The sequence below is a fragment of the Bombina bombina genome, chromosome 11 (assembly GCF_027579735.1).
Source record: "Bombina bombina isolate aBomBom1 chromosome 11, aBomBom1.pri, whole genome shotgun sequence".
Lineage (NCBI taxonomy): Eukaryota > Metazoa > Chordata > Amphibia > Anura > Bombinatoridae > Bombina > Bombina bombina.
The window spans coordinates 7,179,835-7,204,167 of NC_069509.1; the positions used below are offsets into that span (position 1 = coordinate 7,179,835).

A 24,333-nucleotide genomic window follows, 5' to 3' on the forward strand; every position below is an offset into this window, starting at 1 on the left:
AAAAGGTCTCTCATCATAACTTTGGGGATTTAAATCGCTCAGGGCATTGAACCTATTTGAGGTACTAGTTTCAGTATAGTCTCGAGGACTGTAGTTTCTTACATTTTGAGTATGTTCTCGAGTGGTCCCCCCTAGGGGTACTCTATTGTGAGATGTTTGGTTACTATAGGTCGCTTGATCATTTGGCCATTGCTCATTGGTATATGGTTTATAACGATTATATTGATCATGTGAATTTCTATCCCTATTATGATGATAATATTGTCTTTCATCCCTCCCATACCCATAATTTAATGAGTGGGATGGACTATTATATGACCAATTATGATGGGGTGCCTGATGTTGTTCAAATCTTGGCTTTTGTTGATTATATGTATTTTGTCTGTAATCCCTATCCTGATAATTCGGTGTTTGTCTATTGTGGTTTTCAATCTTATAGTTGCTCGAATTTTTATTATTCTTATTATTTTTATTCTTATTTTTTATGGTGACTGACAACTGTCCATCTACCATCATATGAATGATTATTGGTAGGTGTGACTGGTGTCATCAAATGTTCCTCATCTGGATACCCATTATTATTAGATGTTTCTGTCTGTATTTTCCTTTTATTGTAGGTGTAGATTTCACCTTTAAGATAATCTTCATTGTCTCTAGCTAATTTACGATTTTTATTTTTCATAAGTTCTTTTTGATAATTATCTGTTTTTTGCAAAACCATATAATTAAGTTCTTCATATTGTTTAGTGGATTTAAATTTGTCCAAACTTTGTTGGACTCTTTCTATCTCCTTGGAAATTGTCTCAACTAGCGACTTCCGGTAGGAAATCAAAATTTTCATGAGAGATACTGAGCAGATGGTTAATGTTTCTTCCCACTTGGTATTTAATACTTGGTCATCCTTAAAAGAACAATTTTTAAGGATTCTTAGCCCTCTAGGGACTTGATTCACATCTACATATTTTTGGAGCATCTCTGCATCCAACCAATGTCTGCATTCATCATTTATTAGATCTTCTAATTTTGCAAATAGGGTGTGAATAGGCATTTGATCAATGGATGTATCTTCACTAGGGGCCACATTAGTTGATCCTACATGCAAGACTAATAATAATCTCTTATTATGTCTTTTGTTAATAGAAAGCATATTTGGATGTTATTAAACAATATATTAAAGTAAATCAAAAATAAATCGTTTAGCTTTTACGATGTCTATTTGGTCTATTGCAATTCAATTGATTTCTAAAACAAGTAATACTGAAGAAAGTAAAATGTGAAAAAATATTAATACAGTAATTAAATAGTGTGTAGCTAATTACTATTCTTACTAAAGTGCTTAAAGTGAATGTAAATTTTGATGCTAAAGTGCCCGGTTTTTAAAACTTTGATTAAAAACAGGGGCACTTTAATTCATCAATATTTTCATTTCACTCCTGTTGTGAAAATAAACTTACTTTTTAATCTTCACAGCAGCTCCAGCTTCCTCCACCTGTTTCAAAGCCTCTTCCTGGGTCTAAAATGAGGTATCTGGCTTCCTCCAATCACAGCAGTGAATCAGACACTGAATCCCCCGGGGGGGAATCTGTGATTGGAGGATGACCTATCAATCATTTCTGACATCAGAAATGGCTTGTGAGACCGGAGGAAGCAGCAGCTGCTGTGAAGATTAAAAGGTAAGTTTTTTGTCACAACAGGAGTGAAATGTAAATTTTGATGAATTAAAGTGCCCCTGTTTTTAATCAAAGTTTTAAAAACCGGACACTTAAACATCAAAATTTACATTCACTTTAAGTGCAATAATTCAAAGGTTATAATTCAATATAACATTCCATTCAGTGTGAAAATAATTATCTCTAAAACTAACTTATATAACTAAAAGAAATATCGTGTTATTTCTTGTTTCAATTATTAAATTTAAATAAATGTGACGGGGTCATCCAAAAACCACTATAAACCTAATAATATTATATTTAACTATTTAGTGAAACGGTGATTGAATCACCAGCTGTGAACCAATATCTTCGATAAACTATTCTCAAAACTAACAAACTAAATATCATATATATGTATACTTTAAAACAGTATTGTTACCGTATTTAAACGATCAATATTAAAGGAACACTGTAACCAAAATTTTTCTTTTGTAAATCAGAAAGAGCATGCAATTTTAAGCAACTTTCTAATTTACTCCTATTATCAATTTTTCTTCGTTCTCTTGCTATCTTTATTTGAAAAAGAAGGCATCTAAGCTTTTTTTGGATTCAGTACTCTGGACAGCAATTTTTTATTGGTGGATGAATTTATCCACCAATCAGCAAGGACAACCCAGGCTGTTCACCAAAAATGGGCTGGCATCTAAACTTACATTCTTGCATTTCAAATAAAGATACCAAGAGAATGAAGAAAATTTTCTAATAGGAGTAAATTAGAAAGTTGCTTAAAATGTCATGCTCAATCTGAATCACGAAAGAAAAATTTTGGTTACAGTGTCCCTTTAAGCGATTTAAATGCCTTATAAAACTGCAAAATGTGTTATGAAAAAGAAATGACTTAATATACCAATATCAAGATGTGTACTTTAAAACAATATTGTTATCGTATTCAAACGATCAATATTAAGCAATTTAAATGCCTTATAAAACTGCAAATTTGTTGTGAAAAAGAAATGACTTTATATACCAATATCAAGATGTTAGTTTAACACAATACAACAATATCAAGATTTCAAAGTTTCAATACTTAGCATTTAAGTCCATTGTTAGGAGTCCGGCAGCAACCTCAGGCGAAAACAACTATCAAATGAAAACAGAAATGTCAGGGTTTTGTACTTCCTGAAGAGGTGCGCTCACGGATGGAGAAATGAATGTGATAAAATGTCCGAAGTAACGTCAGCTCTTCCGAGGATTTCAGATGCGAGGAGGAGATCTATAGTGGAGATAAGTATGGGATAAGTATGGGAGGGATGAAAGACAATATTATCATCATGATAGGGATAGAAATTCACATGATCAATATAATCGTTATAAACATATACCAATGAGCAATGGCCAAATGATCAAGCAAACTAAAAATAAATCAAATTTTTCTCCTAGACTTCAAAATAATGCCCACATAGAAATATTCAGACAATTGGTTAATGATGATTTGCTGATTTTAAGGACATTTTAAATAAATTGTTTTTATAGTACCTCTTTGGAGTGGGTCTCCTTTTTACCCTCCTATTCTAACCAGCAATTTCCAGTGTTCGTAGTGTATGGGACATCTGTTTTGTCTACACTGTTGCTACTCAGCTCATTCGGAAGCCCGGAAGAAAGGTGTGTGTGCCTAATGGATCGTGATTGGCCAGACGACTCACGTGACCATTGGAGGCTTGTTGTACGCCATTGTTTGGTCTTCCGGGCGACGTTTGAGGTCCCGGTCTGTGTTACTAGGCACATCGTGGTGCCGCTCTGTTTGTAAGTATTCCATCTGCCTGCTACCTCAGTGTGTTGCCGGTTAGTGACGATATCACCCTATGTTTGGCGCCTTCTTATCTCTACTATAGATCTCCACCTTAGGAAGAGGGAGATTATTACAATACTGACCGAGATGGACGGAGTACCAGGGACCGAAGGAACCAATGAGCCCAGCATATCGGACAAAACCCCCAAAGAAGCAAGCTTTGACCGGGCGGTTAAAATAAGACTGGCACATTATGGCCCCAACCCGTCTGCCGAAATTATCGACCGGGTCATAGCAGCTGTGGAGGCCAACCTACTTCGCCAAAGCGGCACTGCAGCAGCCCAAGTCACAGCAACCGCAGTGGAAAAGAGAAAAGTACATTTTGCAGCTTTTAAAAACTTCCTGGAAACAGAAGGAGAGATTGATGGTGTTACGGTACCAACAGGATACCAAGGGTTAATACCAGATGAACAATGTCCTGAATAGGGAATCAGCAATTCACAACCCAGCCATGTACCCCCCTCAAACATGAGACCAGGCTCCACATGGAAGGTAAAAACAGAGTGTACTTTATTGAAGGCCATATGCCCAGTATTTATGCAGGTCTGACCCCAGATGGGGGGTTGAAAGAATATTGTACATTAGATAGAGGGACAATGCCCTTTGACAGGCCACAATAGAATTACATTACTTAAGCAGATAACAAGTTAAACACAAGACACACTTGATCCTTTCTTATCACTGGGGTGTCTGCTCTCTAGATGTGATTGAACAATGGGAATGTTTATCACTTAAACTTAATTATAGCTGATGCCAGCAAACCTGTCTTTAGAAAATAGCTTCTTAAAGCTGAACAAAGTTAACTCTTTCAGTACTGACAGAAGGGTCTGCTACATAGCTCCCCCCTTGTGGAACACTCCGGCAGACCCGGCTTGACCCTTTGGCGGGTCAACCTGGGGATGACCGGACTAGGAGGTGATAGGCATGTCAGTTTGCCGGGACAATCCATCTGTATTCCCGTTATGAGAGAGAATTCCTGCCCATAAAAATAAGGGTTCAACTTCTTCAGTGCCCAGACTAGGGCTAAACAGTCCTTCAAAATCTCATCAGCTTCCTTACGAGTTTTTTGTACCTGCTCTTTATAGGTATCCACAATCCCATCATACTGACATAGGGTGCCCTTGAGTTGCTGCACCTCACTATGAGCCAGCGTCAGCTTCTCCTCAAGTGTCGCTAAGTTTGTCTTTAATGTTTCATGTTCCACTCTCAAGCTGGTGTTTTCTGCAGTCTGTCGGTGCAGCTTGTCTAGCAGAGATTCATGTTCTAAACGCGCTCCTCTTCTCTCCCGCTAGCACTGTTACGTGATTGTTTATCGTGACCATTTCATCCTCTACTTGACTCTTCTCCTTCATCAGCGCATGGTAACGGGACTTCCACGTATCAATAGGGGATAGAGATTTACTGAGCTCAGCGTCCTGGGGCTCAGCAGCAGGTGGGTCAGTCTCTGCTGCACGGATCTGGGCACGGGTAGTCACAGGGTTAACATCAGCGGGACCCATGGGAGCGTAGGCAGAAACAAGGGGGGCCAAGTCATTTCCAAGGAGAACATCAGCTGGTAAGTCCTTCATGACCCCCACATTCACAGGTCTAGCGCCCACTCCCCAATCCAAATGTACCCTGGCAACAGGTAGGCGGAACACAGCGCCCCCTGCTACCCTCACAGCCACAGTGTCTCCAGTGTGCTGTTTCTCAGACACCAAGTTCTTTTGAAGCAAGGTCATGGTAGCACCAGTATCCCGTAGACCACTGACCTCCTTCCCATTCACTTTAACCAGTTGCCGGTTATTCCGGTGGGCAGCTTGCACAAGGTCTGCCTCATATAGGATGCCCCAGCATTCTTGCGCCTCTACGTAGCGGGCCGCAGGCTGAGGATTACGTGGGATTCCGCCGGTGGGTCTTCTCCAGGACTGTGCTTGGTTTGCTGCGTTTAGGGGACACTCTGGTCTTTTGTGCCCTAGTTGCTTACATCCAAAGCACCGAATAGGTTGTGAGTAGCCCCGCAAATTGAACCGGGCTCTCTGAGGGTAGTTCGTGGCCGGAGGTCGTGTGGTATAGAGGTGCGCCGGGGTTTGGTATCTGGCAGCAGCTGGGGTGACTGGGGGTCTGTACCCCACTCTAGCAGGGGGCTTAGTGGTAGCAGTGTCCAGTTTGCGGGCATCCGTATACTCATCTGCCAAGCGAGCCGCTTCATGCAGGGTGGAGGGTTTACGGTCCCGAACCCACTCTCGAACTCCTGCGGGTAACTTGTCGAAGCAATGTTCCAACAGGAATAGCTGCAGCACCTCTTCCCCAGATACCGCTTGGCACCCCGATATCCAGTGAGCTGCTGTGCGGTGCACCTTACATGCCCACTCAAGGTAGGAATCTCCAGCTAATTTAACAGTGTCTCTGAACCGCCTCCGGTATGCCTCCGGTGTAACCGCATACCTGGAGAGCAGAGCCTCTTTTACAGTATTATAATCCCCGACTTCCTCATCTGGAATGGCCCGAAAAGCCTCACTGGCCCGGCCGGATAATTTTCCGGATAATATCGTGACCCAGTCCTCTGCGGGTACCTTGTGTAGTGCACATTGCCTCTCAAAATCCGCAAGGTACCCATCAATCTCTCCTTCTGTTTCCAGGAAGTTTTTAAAAGCTGCAAAATTTACTTTTCCCTTTTCCACTGGGGTTGCTGTGACTTGGGCTGCTGCAGCGCCGCTTTGGCGAAGTAGGTTGGCCTCCACAGCTGCTATGACCCGGTCGATAATTTCCGCAGATGGGTTGGGGCCATAATGTGCCAGTCTTATTTTAACCGCCCGATCAAAGCTTGCTTCTTTGGGGGTTCTGTCTGATATGCTGGGCCCATTGGTTCCTTCCATCTTAGTCAGTATTGTAATAATCCCCCTCTTCCTGAGGTTACTGGCTTGTGTAGTTGCTCTTCTGGGTTCATTCCGTCGCTTGCCACCAATTGTTACGGTACCAACAGGATACCAAGGGTTAATACCAGATGAACAATGTCCTGAATAGGGAATCAGCAATTCACAACCCAGCCATGTACCCCCCTCAAACATGAGACCAGGCTCCACATGGAAGGTAAAAACAGAGTGTACTTTATTGAAGGCCATATGCCCAGTATTTATGCAGGTCTGACCCCAGATGAGGGGTTGAAAGAATATTGTACATTAGATAGAGGGACAACGCCCTTTGACAGGCCACAATAGAATTACATTATTTAAGCAGATAACAAGTTAAACACAAGACACACTTGATCCTTTCTTATCACTGGGGCGTCTGCTCTCTAGATGTGATTGAACAATGGGAATGTTTATCACTTAAACTTAATTATAGAAAAATAGCTTCTTAAAGCTGAACAAAGTTAACTCTTTGAGTACTGACAGAAGGGTCTGTCACCCCGCCCTACCACACCGCCTTCAGCCACAAACTATCCTCAGACAGCCCGGTTCAACTCATGGGACTACTCACAACCTATTTGGTGCTTTGGATGTAAGCAACTAGGGCACAAAAGAACAGAGTGTCCCCTAAACACAGCAAACCAAGCACAGTCCTGGAGAAGACCCGCCAGCGGAAACCCACGTATCCCTCAACCTGCGTAGAGGAGGAAGAATGCTGGGGCATCCTACATGAAGCAGACCCCGTGCAAGCTGCCCACAGCCCACCGGCAACTGGTTAAAGTGAATGGGAAGGAGGTCAGTGGTCTACGGGATACTGGTGCTACCATGACCTTGCTCCAAAAGAACTTGGTGTCTGAGAACCAGCACACCGGAAACACTGTGGCTGTGAGGGTACAGGGGGCGCTGTGTTCCGCCTACCTGTTGCCCGGGTACATTTGGATTGGGGAGTGGGCGCTAGACATGTGAATGTGGGGGTCATGAAGGACTTACCAGCTGATATTCTCCTTGGAAATGACTTGGCCCCCCTTGTTTCTGCCTACGCTCCCATGGGTCCCGCCGATGTTAACCCTGTGACTCTATCCGCTATTGATACGTGGAAGTCCCGTTACAATGCACTGATGAAGGAGAAGAGTCAAGTAGAGGATGAAATGGTCATGTTAAACAATCACGTAACAGTGCTAGCGGGAGAGAAGAGGAGCACAGAGGAAAAAGCGTGTTTAGAACGGGAATCTCTGCTAGACAAGCTGCACCGACAGACCGCAGAAAACACCAGCTTCAGAGTGGAACATGAAACAGTAAAGACAAACTTAGCGACAATGGAGGAGAAGCTGACGCTGGCTCATAGTGAGGTGCAGCAACTCAATGGCACCCTACGTCAGTATGAAGGGATTGTGGATACTTATAAAGAGCAGGTACAAAAAACTCGTAAAGAAGCCGATGAGATTTGTCTTCAACTGGAAAGAAGCGTCTCTGAAAACAAAAACTTGAAGGACTGTTTAGCCCTGGTCTGGGCACTGAAGAAGTTGAACCCTTATTTATACGGACAGGAATTCTCTCTCATAACGGAAATGCGGATGGATTGTCCCGGCAAACTGACATGCCTACCACCTCCTTGTCCAGTCATCCCCAAGTTGACCCGCCAAAGGGTCAAGCCAGGTCTGCCGGAGTGTCCCACCAGGAGGGAGCCGTGTGACAGACCTCTCTGTCAGTACTGGAAGGGTTAACTTTGTTCAGCTTTGAGAAGCTATTTTCTAAAGACAGGTTTCCTGGCAGCATCTATTGTGTACTGTAATTAGGTATATGTGGTAAGCATTCACATTGTTTAATGACCTCCAGAGAGCAGACTTCCAGGTGATAAGAAGGACTCCATTGTTTTCTTGTGTTTAAATTGATTCTACTGTATCATGTCAAAGGGCGTCTTCCCTCTATCTAATGTAAAATACTCTTCCAACCCCCCATCTGGTCTCAGACCTGCATAAATACTGGGCATAAAGCCCTCATTAAAACACATGTTTAAAAAGTAGGAATGTGATGCATAGGAGCCGGACCATTTTTGGTTGAGAACCTGGGTTATGCTAGCTTATTGGTTTGCTAAATGTAGCCACCAATGAGCAAGCACTATCTAGGGTGCTGAACCTAAAATGTGCTGGCTCCTAAGCTTTAAATTCCTGCTTTTTAAATAAAGATAGCAGGAGAACGAAGAACATTGATAACAGGAATAAATTAGAAACTTGCTTTATCTGAATCATTAAAGATACATTTGGGTTCAGTGTCCCTTTCAGGAAATAGTCACAGAGTAGCTCTCCTCTCATTGGCTTCTTTCCCTGTCTCTCACACACCTCAACTAACTGGTTAATGCTCAGCCAAGAAGGGTCTAGCTGCAGACTGGAGCTCCACTCTAGACAGGAAACATGTGACCTCCACTCAAAGCTTTTTTTTAAAAAAAATCAACTTTAATGTAACAAACAACCTATAGACAATCATTCTGAAAACGAAACATTTTGCAGCTTTCTTGTTCTTCTTAATTTGCACTCACAGTGGTAACCTTATAAATGACAATCACCATAAACCACTGTGAGTGCACATTAAGAAGAACAAGAAAGCTGCAAAATGTTTCGTTTTCAGAATGATTGTCTATAGGTTGTTTGTTATATTAAAGTTGATTTAAAAAAAAAAAAGCTTTGAGTGTAGGTCACATGTTTCCTGTCTAGAATCAGTGGAGGTCACATGTTTCCTGTCTAGAGTGGAGCTCCAGTCTGCAGCTAGACTACTTTGGCTCGGCCGCAAACGGTTTTATTTCATAGGTTATTCTTTCTGTCGATCACAGGTTCTCTTCCTTCATTGGCTACTTTCTGTACAGTAATTCGCACTCTCTTTCAGATATGATTTAATTGGTTGCTTCGCCTGCACTATAGCTTAACTATATTGTCATTGGCTACATATTATCTCTCTTTTCATTGGTTAGCTTTTCTGTCGCATGCTCATTGGGTATATTGTCGTCACACAGCGTGGCTGTTTTCCTTATTGGCCAAATGTATTTCCGGTGAATTTTCGTCGTTTCCTGTGCGCCGTATTTTACTGATATTTATAACCCCGAAAGGTAAGAAAATATCTGTGCGTGATATAATGTTATCTGATGTAGCGCACGTGATCTGCAGTACTGATATTCTCAGATAGTTTTAATACCCCTATCCCCCCTGACTGATGCCCATATCCCCCCTGACTGATGCCCATATCTCCCCCCGACTGGTACTGATACCCATATCTCCCCCCCTGACTGGTGCTGATACCCATATCTCCCCCCTGACTGGTGCTGATACCCATATCTCCCCCCCTGACTGGTGCTGATACCCATATCTCCCCCCCTGACTGGTGCTGATACCCACATCTCCCCCCTGACTGGTGCTGATACCCACATCTCCCCCCCTGACTGGTGCTGATACCCACATCTCCCCCCCTGACTGGTGCTGATACCCATATCTCCCCCCTGACTGGTGCTGATACCCATATCTCCCCCCCTGACTGGTGCTGATACCCATATCTCCCCCCTGACTGGTGCTGATACCCATATCTCCCCCCTGACTGGTGCTGATACCCATATCTCCCCCCTGACTGGTGCTGATACCCATATCTCCCCCCCTGACTGGTGCTGATACCCATATCTCCCCCCCTGACTGGTGCTGATACCCACATCTCCCCCCTGACTGGTGCTGATACCCACATCTCCCCCCCTGACTGGTGCTGATACCCACATCCCCCTCCTGACTGGTGCTGATACCCATATCTCCCCCCCCTGACTGGTGCTGATACCCATATCTCCCCCCTGACTGGTGCTGATACCCATATCTCCCCCCCTGACTGGTGCTGATACCCATATCTCCCCCCGACTGGTACTGATACCCATATCTCCCCCCCTGACTGGTGCTGATACCCATATCTCCCCCCTGACTGGTGCTGATACCCATATCTCCCCCCCTGACTGGTGCTGATACCCATATCTCCCCCCCTGACTGGTGCTGATACCCACATCTCCCCCCTGACTGGTGCTGATACCCACATCTCCCCCCCTGACTGGTGCTGATACCCACATCTCCCCCCCTGACTGGTGCTGATACCCATATCTCCCCCCTGACTGGTGCTGATACCCATATCTCCCCCCCTGACTGGTGCTGATACCCATATCTCCCCCCTGACTGGTGCTGATACCCATATCTCCCCCCTGACTGGTGCTGATACACATATCTCCCCCCTGACTGGTGCTGATACCCATATCTCCCCCCCTGACTGGTGCTGATACCCATATCTCCCCCCCTGACTGGTGCTGATACCCACATCTCCCCCCTGACTGGTGCTGATACCCACATCTCCCCCCCTGACTGGTGCTGATACCCACATCCCCCTCCTGACTGGTGCTGATACCCATATCTCCCCCCCTGACTGGTGCTGATACCCATATCTCCCCCCTGACTGGTGCTGATACCCATATCTCCCCCCTGACTGGTGCTGATACCCATATCTCCCCCCTGACTGGTGCTGATACCCATATCTCCCCCCCTGACTGGTGCTGATACCCATATCTCCCCCCTGACTGGTGCTGATACCCATATCTCCCCCCTGACTGGTGCTGATACCCATATCTCCCCCCTGACTGGTGCTGATACCCACATCTCCCCCCTGACTGGTGCTGATACCCATATCTCCCCCCCTGACTGGTGCTGATACCCACATCTCCCCCCGACTGGTGTTAATCCCCCCCCCTCCCCCCAACTGGTGCTGATACCCACATCCCCCTCCTGACTGGTGCTGATACCCATATCTCCCCCCCTGACTGGTGCTGATACCCATATCTCCCCCCCTGACTGGTGCTGATACCCATATCTCCCCCCTGACTGGTGCTGATACCCATATCTCCCCCCTGACTGGTGCTGATACCCATATCTCCCCCCCTGACTGGTGCTGATACCCACATCTCCCCCCTGACTGGTGCTGATACCCATATCTCCCCCCTGACTGGTGCTGATACCCACATCTCCCCCCTGACTGGTGCTGATACCCATATCTCCCCCCCTGACTGGTGCTGATACCCACATCTCCCCCCCGACTGGTGTTAATCCCCCCCCCTCCCCCCAACTGGTGCTGATACCCACATCCCCCTCCTGACTGGTGCTGATACCCATATCTCCCCCCCTGACTGGTGCTGATACCCATATCTCCCCCCCTGACTGGTGCTGATACCCATATCTCCCCCCTGACTGGTGCTGATACCCATATCTCCCCCCTGACTGGTGCTGATACCCATATCTCCCCCCCTGACTGGTGCTGATACCCATATCTCCCCCCTGACTGGTGCTGATACCCATATCTCCCCCCTGACTGGTGCTGATACCCACATCTCCCCCCCTGACTGGTGCTGATACCCATATCTCCCCCCCTGACTGGTGCTGATACCCACATCTCCCCCCGACTGGTGTTAATCCCCCCCCCCTCCCCCCAACTGGTGCTGATACCCACATCCCCCTCCTGACTGGTGCTGATACCCATATCTCCCCCCCTGACTGGTGCTGATACCCATATCTCCCCCCCTGACTGGTGCTGATACCCATATCTCCCCCCTGACTGGTGCTGATACCCATATCTCCCCCCCTGACTGGTGCTGATACCCATATCTCCCCCCCTGACTGGTGCTGATACCCATATCTCCCCCCCTGACTGGTGCTGATACCCATATCTCCCCCCCTGACTGGTGCTGATACCCACATCTTCCCCCCTGACTGGTGCTGATACCCACATCTCCCCCCCTGACTGGTGCTGATACCCACATCTCCCCCCCTGACTGGTGCTGATACCCACATCTCCCCCCCTGACTGGTGCTGATACCCACATCTCCCCCCCTGACTGGTGCTGATACCCACATCTTCCCCCGACTTGTGCTGATACCCACATCTCCCCCCCTGACTGGTGCTGATACCCACATCTCCCCCCCCTGACTGGTGCTGATACCCACATCTCCCCCCCCTGACTGGTGCTGATACCCACATCTCCCCCCCTGACTGGTGCTGATACCCACATCTCCCCCCCTGACTGGTGCTGATACCCACATCTCCCCCCGACTGGTGCTGATACCCATATCTCCCCCCCTGACTGGTGCTGATACCCACATCTCCCCCCCTGACTGGTGCTGATACCCATATCTCCCCCCTGACTGGTGCTGATACCCACATCTCCCCCCCCTGACTGGTGCTGATACCCACATCTCCCCCCCCTGACTGGTGCTGATACCCACATCTCCCCCCCCTGACTGGTGCTGATACCCATATCTCCCCCCCCTGACTGGTGCTGATACCCATATCTCCCCCCCTGACTGGTGCTGATACCCATATCTCCCCCCCCTGACTGGTGCTGATACCCACATCTCCCCCCCGACTGGTGCTGATACCCACATCTCCCCCCGACTGGTGCTGATACCCACATCTCCCCCCTGACTGGTGCTGATACCCACATCTCCCCCCCTGACTGGTGCTGATACCCACATCTCCCCCCCTGACTGGTGCTGATACCCATATCTCCCCCCCTGACTGGTGCTGATACCCATATCTCCCCCCCTGACTGGTGCTGATACCCATATCTCCCCCCCTGACTGGTGCTGATACCCATATCTCCCCCCCTGACTGGTGCTGATACCCACATCTCCCCCCGACTTGTGCTGATACCCACATCTTCCCCCCTGACTGGTGCTGATACCCACATCTCCCCCTGACTGGTGCTGATACCCACATCTCCCCCCGACTGGTGCTGATACCCACATCTCCCCCCGACTTGTGCTGATACCCACATCTCCCCCCCTGACTGGTGCTGATACCCACATCTCCCCCCCTGACTGGTGCTGATACCCACATCTCCCCCCTGACTGGTGCTGATACCCACATCTCCCCCCTGACTGGTGCTGATACCCACATCTCCCCCCTGACTGGTGCTGATACCCACATCTCCCCCCTGACTGGTGCTGATACCCACATCTCCCCCCTGACTGGTGCTGATACCCATATCTCCCCCCCTGACTGGTGCTGATACCCACATCTCCCCCTCCTGACTGGTGCTGATACCCACATCTCCCCCTCCTGACTGGTGCTGATACCCACATCTCCCCCTCCTGACTGGTGCTGATACCCACATCTCCCCCCCCTGACTGGTGCTGATACCCACATCTCCCCCTCCTGACTGGTGCTGATACCCACATCTCCCCCTCCTGACTGGTGCTGATACCCACATCTCCCCCTCCTGACTGGTGCTGATACCCACATCTCCCCCTCCTGACTGGTGCTGATACCCACATCTCCCCCTCCTGACTGGTGCTGATACCCACATCTCCCCCTCCTGACTGGTGCTGATACCCACATCTCCCCCTCCTGACTGGTGCTGATACCCACATCTCCCCCTCCTGACTGGTGCTGATACCCACATCTCCCCCTCCTGACTGGTGCTGATACCCACATCTCCCCCTCCTGACTGGTGCTGATACCCACATCTCCCCCTCCTGACTGGTGCTGATACCCACATCTCCCCCTCCTGACTGGTGCTGATACCCACATCTCCCCCTCCTGACTGGTGCTGATACCCACATCTCCCCCTCCTGACTGGTGCTGATACCCACATCTCCCCCTCCTGACTGGTGCTGATACCCACATCTCCCCCTCCTGACTGGTGCTGATACTCATATTCTCCCCTGACTGGTACTGATACCCATATTCTCCCCTGACTGGTACTGATACCCATATTCCCCTCCTGACTGGTGCTGATACCCCCCCCCCCCCTGACTGGTGCTGATACCCCCCCCCTGACTGGTGCTGATACCCCCCCCTGACTGGTGCTGATACCCCCCCCTGACTGGTGCTGATACCCACACACCCCCCCTGACTGGTGCTGATACCCACACACCCCCCCTGACTGGTGCTGATACCCACACACCCCTCCTGACTGGTGCTGATACCCACATCTCCCTCCTGACTGGTGCTGATACCCACATCTCCCTCCTGACTGTTACTGATACCCACATCCCCCTCCTGACTGGTGCTGATACCAATATCCCCCCCCCCCCCCAAACTGGTACTGATACCCATATCCCTGACTGGTACTGGTACCCCCCTCCTGACTGGTACTGATACCCATATCCCCCCTAGATTGGTACTGTTACCTGTATCCACCCCCCTTATTGGTAATAATACCCATATCCCCACCCCTGACTGGTACCGATACCTGTAGCCATCCACCAGACTGGTCTGGATACCCACAGCTCAATTTTACTTAGTACAGATGCCCCCCTTGTACTATCACCTTTAACTCTACCTTAGGGCTGACACTCGATACCACCCCTTGTGCTGAGAGTGCTGACCCTGCTCTCTGATCATCTACATACAAGTTTGTGCACCCCCCTCCTCCAATCAGAATGGGTCACATGTGCTTCTAATCTCTTAGGATGTCGAAGCGGAAGGTGACGTTTGAAGACGGGGATGTCGATGACGAACCAAACAAAAGGAAGGTGAGCGAGGCACAAGGGCCCTGGTGTTTACAGAGTGAGTTGTGCCCACAGGGGTCGCTGGCAGTGCCAATAGCCTCAGGGAGCTTTACAAACTGCAGGTTAACTCTTGTCTGAAGAGCAGCAGGGAATAGAACCAGTGAGGGGTGTAATGTGTGTAATGTACTGTATGTGTCACTATCTTAAAGGGACGGGAAAGTCACCTTTAAAGTCAAGATTCAGACAAGACCCAATTTAAAAACATTTCCAGTTCACCTCAATTATGAAATTGTGCACATACTTTTCTATGTACTTTCTGAGGCATCTGCAAGAATTGACAGTATATAAGAGTATGTGATGCAATGATGGCTGTCACATGATATGGGGACAGGTAATGAAAGGAAATCTACTGCAGTTCTACTGTATGTCATGGTCCTGTAAGTCCTAAGCATAAAGAGCAGTGTACCCAGCCGGTGCCCTCACACCAGACCCTCTGCACAACCTTCTGTTTGTTCCTGTGGCTCTGACTGCACTGTAGGTGACACTTCTCCTCTTTCCAGTTCCCAGACACACCTGGAGGCCCTGGCAGCCGTTTTAAGGAGAAACATTCTCTGGATAGTGATGAGGAAGATGAGGAGGATCCTGTGGAGTCTGCTAAATACAATATGCTGGCGCCAGAGGATGTGGAGGGTGAGGGCTGTGTGTCTGGTTTTATTCTGGCTCTGCCCTCTCACTTTACCTCCTTACAAGTGGGACCTCAGTGCACTTTGTCTTCCCATTTTAGGACAAGAAAGCGCCACATTAGATTCCGAGGGAGGGGTTCGCATAACGCCCTTTAACCTAGATGAGGAGATGGAGGAAGGCCACTTTGACTCTGAAGGAAACTACTTTCTGCGGAAGGATGCTCAGATCCGTGACCACTGGCTGGATAACATTGACTGGGTAAGGGATATCATGGCACGTACGAAGGGAAGGCGCTATTCAGATTATGATCTTGGGGGTGGGGATAAGATTCCAGCAAAACACCTGCATTAAATTAAAGGAATTTTTATGGTTCAGTGCATGAGGGTAACAGCAGGTGATCACCAAGTCTTGTTACATCCTACTGTCTCTAGCAGAAGTGTGTGTACTCTACACTTCACAGCTCACAGAGCCGGGGGTACGGTACATATCACTCACATCCCTGCACAACATATTCTGACATCAGGGACACTTATTTCTGTTTATATCTCTAATCTTCCTGTCTGTATGTCGGCGATGTGTAACTTCGACTGCGAATATGTCAGTGGAGGCAGATTTTGTTTTATAAAACTTTTCTTGCCACAGGTTCGTATTAAAGAAAACAGCGTGGCACGGTCTGTCCACTCTAGTGAGGGAGACTCAGATACTGATGAGGGGCGCACTCCAAAGGGCATAAAGGAGCTGCTGGAGGGAATCCTGGAACTACTGCAACCTGGAGAGACTGTGGCCAAGGGCATCCAGCGTCTTGGGGGAAGCGGTAGCAGAAAGCGAGGGAGTAGTCAGAGGGGAAGGCAAAGACAAAAAGAGAGGCAAGATGTGGGGAGGTTTAGGCACAGAGGTCACAGAGAACAAGATGGGGCAGCAGAGAGCAGGACAGAGCCGGGGGAGGAGGGTAAACAGAGCAAGGCAGAAGAGATGGAGGAGGGAACTGAGAATAGGTCAGAGGCCAAAGACAAAGAGCCACATAGGACAGAGCTTGGGCAGGAACAAGAAAGCAGGATGGAGCCTGGGCAGGAAGGGGCAGAGGTTGGGGTGAAGGGTACAGACAAAGAAGACAGTACAGGGGAACCCCTAGAACAACTTATCTCTCTGGCTGATCACATGGTGGCCCTCGGTGTGTTTGAGGTCTATCAGGACACCTATGAGAAGCTGGCATACAGATTGCGTGCTCTGGCCCCGCCCCCTGCGCTGGACATGTTTGCGGATGAAGTGGAAGAGGAGACACTGGAGAATAAAGAGAGTGAGTTTCTATAGCTACCATTATATTGTTTGTGTAACACAGTGGTTCTCCAAGTGGTCAGTACTGCCCCCAGGGGGCAGGGGGATTACTGAGGGGGCACTGATGGACATGAGAGATGGGAGGGGGCACTGATAGACGAGAGATGGGAGGGGGCACTGATAGACGAGAGATGGGAGGGGGCACTGGGATTACTGTAGGGGGCACTGATGGACATGAGAGATGGGAGGGGGCACTGATAGACGAGAGATGGGAGGGGGCACTGGGATTACTGTAGGGGGCACTGATAGACATGAGGGATGGGAGGGGGCATGGGATTACTGAGGAGGCATTGATAGACATGAGGGATGGGAGGGGGCGCTGGGATTACTGAGGAGGCATTGATAGACATGAGAGATGGGAGGGGTCACTGGGATTACTGTAGGAGGCACTGATAGACATGAGAGATGGCACTGGGATTACTGTAGGAGGCACTGATAGACATGAAAGATGGGATTTGGCACTGGGATTACTGTAGGGGACACTGATAGACATGAGAGATGGGAGGGGGCACTGGGATTACTGTAGGGGGCACTGATAGACATGAGAGATGGGAGGGAGCGCTGGGATTACTGTAGGAGGCACTGATAGACATGAGAGATGGGAAGGGGTGCTGGGATTACTGAGGAGGCATTGATAGACATGAGAGATGGGATTTGGCACTGGGATTACTGTAGGGGACACTGATAGACATGAGAGATGGGAGGGGGCACTGGGATTACTGAGGAGGCATTGATAGACATGAGAGATGGGAGGGGGCACTGGGATTACTGAGGAGGCATTGATAGACATGAGAGATGGGAGGGGGCACTGGGATTACTGAGGAGGCATTGATAGACATGAGAGATGGGAGGGGGCACTGGGATTACTGTAGGAGGCACTGATAGACATGAGAGATGGGAGGGGGCACTGGGATTACTGAGGAGGCATTGATAGACATGAGAGATGGGAGGGGGCACTGGGATTACTGAGGAGGCATTGATAGACATGAGAGATGGGAGGGGGCACTGGGATTACTGTAGGAGGCACTGATAGACATGAGAGATGGGATTTGGCACTGGGATTACTGTAGGGGACACTGATAGACATGAGAGATGGGAGGGGGCACTGGGAATACTGAGGAGGCATTGATAGACATGAGAGATGGGAGGGGGCACTGGGATTACTGTAGGGGGCACTGATAGACATGAGAGATGGGAAGGGGTGCTGGGATTACTGTAGGAGGCACTGATAGACATGAGAGATGGCACTGGGATTACTGTAGGGGGCACTGATAGACATGAGAGATGGGAAGGGGTGCTGGGATTACTGTAGGAGGCACTGATAGACATGAGAGATGGGATTTGGCACTGGGATTACTGTAGGGGACACTGATAGACATGAGAGATGGGATTTGGCACTGGGATTACTGAGGAGGCACTGATAGACATGAGAGATGGGAGGGGGCACTGGGATTACTGTAGGAGGCACTGATAGACATGAGAGATGGGAGGGGGCACTGGGATTACTGTAGGAGGCACTGATAGACATGAGAGATGGGAGGGGGCACTGGGATTACTGTTGGGGGCACTGATAGACATGAGAGATGGGAAGGGGTGCTGGGATTACTGAGGAGGCATTGATAGACATGAGAGATGGGAAGGGGCACTGGGATTAATGTAGGGGGCACTGATAGACATGAGAGATGGCACTGGGATTACTGTAGGTGGCACTGATAGACATGAGAGATGGGAGGGGGCGCTGGGATTACTGTAGGAGGCACTGATAGACATGAGAGATGGGAGGGGGCGCTGGGATTACTGTAGGAGGCACTGATAGACATGAGAGATGGCACTGGGATTACTGTAGGAGGCACTGATAGACATGAGAGATGGGAGGGGGCACTGGGATTACTGTAGGTGGCACTGATAGACATGAGAGATGGGAGGGGGCGCTGGGATTACTGTAGGAGGCACTGATAGACATGAGAGATGGGAGGGGGCGCTGGGATTACTGTAGGAGGCACTGATAGACATGAGAGATGGCACTGGGATTACTGTAGGAGGCACTGATAGACATGAGAGATGGGATTTGGCACTGGGATTACTGTAGGGGACACTGATAGACATGAGAGATGGGAGGGGGCACTGGGATTACTGAGGAGGCATTGATAGTAATCCCAGCGCCCCCTCCCATCTCTCATGTCTGAGGAGGCATTGATAGACATGAGAGATGGGAGGGAGCACTGGGATTACTGTAGGAGGCACTGATAGACATGAGAGATGGGAGGGGGCACTGGGATTACTGTAGGGGGCACTGATAGACATGAGAGATGGGAGGGGTCACTGGGATTACTGTAGGGAGGCACTGATAGACATTAGAGATGGGAGGGGGCACTGGGATTACTGTAGGAGGCACTGATAGACATGAGAGATGGGAGGGGGCGCTGGGATTACTGTAGGGGGCACTGATAGAGATGGGAGGGGGCACTGATGGACATGAGAGATGGGAGGGGGCGCTGGGATTACTGTAGGGGGGCACTGATAGACATGAGAGATGGGAGGGGGCGCTGGGATTACTGTAGGGGGGCACTGATAGACATGAGAGATGGGAGGGGGCGCTGTGATTACTGTAGGGGGGCACTGATAGACACGAGAGATGGGAGGGGGCACTGGGATTACTGTAGGGGGGCACTGATAGACATGAGAGATGGGACTGGGCGCTGGGATTACTATAGGGGGCACTGATGGACATGAGAGATGGGAGGGGGCGCTGGGATTACTGTAGGGGGGCACTGATGGACATGAGAGATGGGAGGGGGCACTGATGGACAAGAGAGATGGGAGGGGGCGCTGTGATTTCTGTAGGGGGGCACTGATAGACATGAGAGATGGGAGGGGGCACTGGGATTACTGTAGGGGGACACTGATAGACATGAGAGATGGGAGGGGGCACTGATAGACATGAGATGGGAGGGGGCACTGGGATTACTGTAGGGGGGCACTGATAGACATGAGAGATGGGAGGGGGCACTGATAGACATGAGAGATGGGAGGGGGCGCTGTGATTTCTGTAGGGGGGCACTGATAGACATGAGAAATGGGAGGGGGCACTGGGATTACTGTAGGGGGGCACTGATAGACATGAGAGATGGGAGGGGGCACTGGGATTACTGTAGGGGGACACTGATAGACATGAGAGATGGGAGGGGGCACTGATAGACATGAGATGGGAGGGGGCACTGGGATTACTGTAGGGGGGCACTGATAGACATGAGAGATGGGAGGGGGCACTGATAGACATGAGAGATGGGAGGGGGCGCTGTGATTACTGTAGGGGGGCACTGATAGACATGAGAGATGGGAGGGGGCACTGATAGACATGAGAGATGGGAGGGGGCGCTGTGATTACTGTAGGGGGGCACTGATAGACATGAGAGATGGGAGGGGGCGCTGTGATTACTGTAGGGGGGCACTGATGGACATGAGAGATGGGAGGGGGTGCTGGGAATACCGTGGGGGCACTAGTAGCTAAGGAGCAGCAGAGGATGTGTGTGGGTCCCCTCAAGCTCAGTGACCATAATTAGTTGTGCCTTAGTCTTGCTTAATTTGACCTTTTACCGCTCTCTGGTTTTTACTTTTATGATTTAGGTTTAATCAACTTCTATTCTTTCTCACTGCGATAGATTGCAGCCGCTTTACGGAAGGCACACAGTCATTGTTTTATCAGGGCTGTACATTAGCACGTTTTGTTAACCGTTACTAATTACTGTGTAGTAGCAGGAAACATAGCTACAGACCTGTTGTGTCTGAGATGCTCTGCACAGTCATTGTTTTATCAGGGCTGTACTTTAGCACGTTTTGTTAACCGTTACTAATTACTGTGTAGTAGCAGGAAACATAGCTACAGACCTGTTGTGTCTGAGATGCTCTGCACAGTCATTGTTTTATCAGGGCTGTACATTAGCACGTTTTGTTAAGTTCCTAATTACTGTGTAGTAGCAGGAAACATAGCTACAGACCTGTTGTGTCTGAGATGCTCTGCACAGTCATTGTTTTATCAGGGCTGTACATTAGCACGTTTTGTTAAGTTACTAATTACTGTGTAGTAGCAGGAAACATAGCTACAGACCTGTTGTGTCTGAGATGCTCTGCACAGTCATTGTTTTATCAGGGCTGTACATTAGCACGTTTTGTTAAGTTACTAATTACTGTGTAGTAGCAGGAAACATAGCTACAGACCTGTTGTGTCTGAGATGCTCTGCACAGTCATTGTTTTATCAGGGCTGTACTTTAGCACGTTTTGTTAAGTTACTAAATACTGTGTAGTAGCAGGAAACATAGCTACAGACCTGTTGTGTCTGAGATGCTCTGCACAGTCATTGTTTTATCAGGGCTGTACATTAGCACGTTTTGTTAAGTTCCTAATTACTGTGTAGTAGCAGGAAACATAGCTACAGACCTGTTGTGTCTGAGATGCTCTGCACAGTCATTGTTTTATCAGGGCTGTACATTAGCACGTTTTGTTAACCGTTCCTAATTACTGTGTAGTAGCAGGAAACATAGCTACAGACCTGTTGTGTCGGAGATGCTCTGCACAGTCATTGTTTTTATCAGGGCTGTACTTTAGCACGTTTTGTTAACCGTTCCTAATTACTGTGTAGTAGCAGGAAACATAGCTACAGACCTATTGTGTCTGAGATGCTCTGCACAGTCATTGTTTTATCAGGGCTGTACATTAGCACGTTTTGTTAAGTTACTAATTACTGTGTAGTAGCAGGAAACATAGCTACAGACCTGTTGTGTCTGAGATGCTCTGCACAGTCATTGTTTTATCAGGGCTGTACATTAGCACGTTTTGTTAAGTTCCTAATTACTGTGTAGTAGCAGGAAACATAGCTACAGACCTGTTGTGTCTGAGATGCTCTGCACAGTCATTGTTTTATCAGGGCTGTACTTTAGCACGTTTTGTTAACCGTTCCTAATTACTGTGTAGTAGCAGGAAACATAGCTACAGACCTGTTGTGTCTGAGATGCTCTGCACAGTCATTGTTTTATCAGGGCTGTACTTTAGCACGTTTTGTTAACCGTTCCTAATTACTGTGTAGTAGCAGGAAACATAGCTACAGACCTGTTGTGTCTGAGATGCTCTGCACAGTCATTGTTTTATCAGGGCTGTACATTAGCACGTTTTGTTAAGTTACTAATTACTGTGTAGTAGCAGGAAACATAGCTACAGACCTGTTGTGTCTGAGATGCTCTGCACAGTCATTGTTTTTATCTGGGCTGTACATTAGCACGTTTTGTTAACCGTTACTAATTACTGTGTAGTAGCAGGAAACATAGCTACAGACCTGTTGTGTCTGAGATGCTCTGCACAGTCATTGTTTTATCAGGGCTGTACATTAGCACGTTTTGTTAAGTTACTAATTACTGTGTAGTAGCAGGAAACATAGCTACAGACCTGTTGTGTCTGAGATGCTCTGCACAGTCATTGTTTTATCAGGGCTGTACTTTAGCACGTTTTGTTAAGTTACTAATTACTGTGTAGTAGCAGGAAACATAGCTACAGACCTGTTGTGTCTGAGATGCTCTGCACAGTCATTGTTTTATCAGGGCTGTACTTTAGCACGTTTTGTTAAGTTACTAATTACTGTGTAGTAGCAGGAAACATAGCTACAGACCTGTTGTGTCTGAGATGCTCTGCACAGTCATTGTTTTATCAGGGCTGTACTTTAGCACGTTTTGTTAAGTTACTAATTACTGTGTAGTAGCAGGAAACACAGCTACAGACCTGTTGTGTCTGAGATGCTCTGCACAGTCATTGTTTTATCAGGGCTGTACATTAGCACGTTTTGTTAAGTTACTAATTACTGTGTAGTAGCAGGAAACATAGCTACAGACCTGTTGTGTCTGAGATGCTCTGCACAGTCATTGTTTTATCAGGGCTGTACATTAGCACGTTTTGTTAACCGTTCCTAATTACTGTGTAGTAGCAGGAAACATAGCTACAGACCTGTTGTGTCTGAGATGCTCTGCACAGTCATTGTTTTATCAGGGCTGTACATTAGCACGTTTTGTTAACCGTTCCTAATTACTGTGTAGTAGCAGGAAACATAGCTACAGACCTGTTGTGTCTGAGATGCTCTGCACAGTCATTGTTTTATCAGGGCTGTACATTAGCACGTTTTGTTAAGTTACTAATTACTGTGTAGTAGCAGGAAACATAGCTACAGACCTGTTGTGTCTGAGATGCTCTGCACAGTCATTGTTTTATCAGGGCTGTACATTAGCACGTTTTGTTAAGTTCCTAATTACTGTGTAGTAGCAGGAAACATAGCTACAGACCTGTTGTGTCTGAGATGCTCTGCACTGTCATTGTTTTATCAGGGCTGTACATTAGCACGTTTTGTTAAGTTCCTAATTACTGTGTAGTAGCAGGAAACATAGCTACACACCTGTTGTGTCTGAGATGCTCTGCACAGTCATTGTTTTATCAGGGCTGTACATTAGCACGTTTTGTTAACCGTTCCTAATTACTGTGTAGTAGCAGGAAACATAGCTACAGACCTGTTGTGTCTGAGATGCTCTGCACAGTCATTGTTTTATCAGGGCTGTACATTAGCACGTTTTGTTAAGTTACTAATTACTGTGTAGTAGCAGGAAACATAGCTACAGACCTGTTGTGTCTGAGATGCTCTGCACAGTCATTGTTTTATCAGGGCTGTACTTTAGCACGTTTTGTTAACCGTTCCTAATTACTGTGTAGTAGCAGGAAACATAGCTACAGACTTGTTGTGTCTGAGATGCTCTGCACAGTCATTGTTTTATCAGGGCTGTACATTAGCACGTTTTGTTAAGTTCCTAATTACTGTGTAGTAGCAGGAAACATAGCTACAGACCTGTTGTGTCTGAGATGCTCTGCACAGTCATTGTTTTATCAGGGCTGTACTTTAGCACGTTTTGTTAACCGTTCCTAATTACTGTGTAGTAGCAGGAAACATAGCTACAGACCTGTTGTGTCTGAGATGCTCTGCACAGTCATTGTTTTATCAGGGCTGTACTTTAGCACGTTTTGTTAACCGTTCCTAATTACTGTGTAGTAGCAGGAAACATAGCTACAGACCTGTTGTGTCTGAGATGCTCTGCACAGTCATTGTTTTATCAGGGCTGTACATTAGCACGTTTTGTTAAGTTACTAATTACTGTGTAGTAGCAGGAAACATAGCTACAGACCTGTTGTGTCTGAGATGCTCTGCACAGTCATTGTTTTATCAGGGCTGTACTTTAGCACGTTTTGTTAACCGTTCCTAATTACTGTGTAGTAGCAGGAAACATAGCTACAGACCTGTTGTGTCTGAGATGCTCTGCACAGTCATTGTTTTATCAGGGCTGTACATTACCACGTTTTGTTAACCGTTCCTAATTACTGTG

General features: G+C 47.8%; 1 protein-coding gene across 3 annotated transcripts in view; it reads left to right on the forward strand.

Moving 5' to 3' along the window:
- The window catches only part of CD2BP2 (CD2 cytoplasmic tail binding protein 2), a 106,036-nt gene that overhangs the window by 67,022 nt on the left and 14,681 nt on the right, over positions 1–24,333 (forward strand). Inside the window, exons 1-6 of one of the 3 annotated variants that reach the window (XM_053694686.1) lie at positions 9,336–9,492; positions 14,865–14,928; positions 15,465–15,594; positions 15,689–15,846; positions 16,231–16,455; positions 16,495–16,885. In XM_053694686.1, the coding sequence (XP_053550661.1) occupies positions 14,866–14,928; positions 15,465–15,594; positions 15,689–15,846; positions 16,231–16,455; positions 16,495–16,885 (967 nt within the window). In that variant the 5' untranslated portion in view covers positions 9,336–9,492; position 14,865. Of the gene's footprint in view, positions 1–9,334; positions 9,493–14,864; positions 14,929–15,464; positions 15,595–15,688; positions 15,847–16,230; positions 16,886–24,333 lie in introns of those variants that run through there. The other 2 variants (XM_053694684.1, XM_053694685.1) reach the window with 2 other exon arrangements.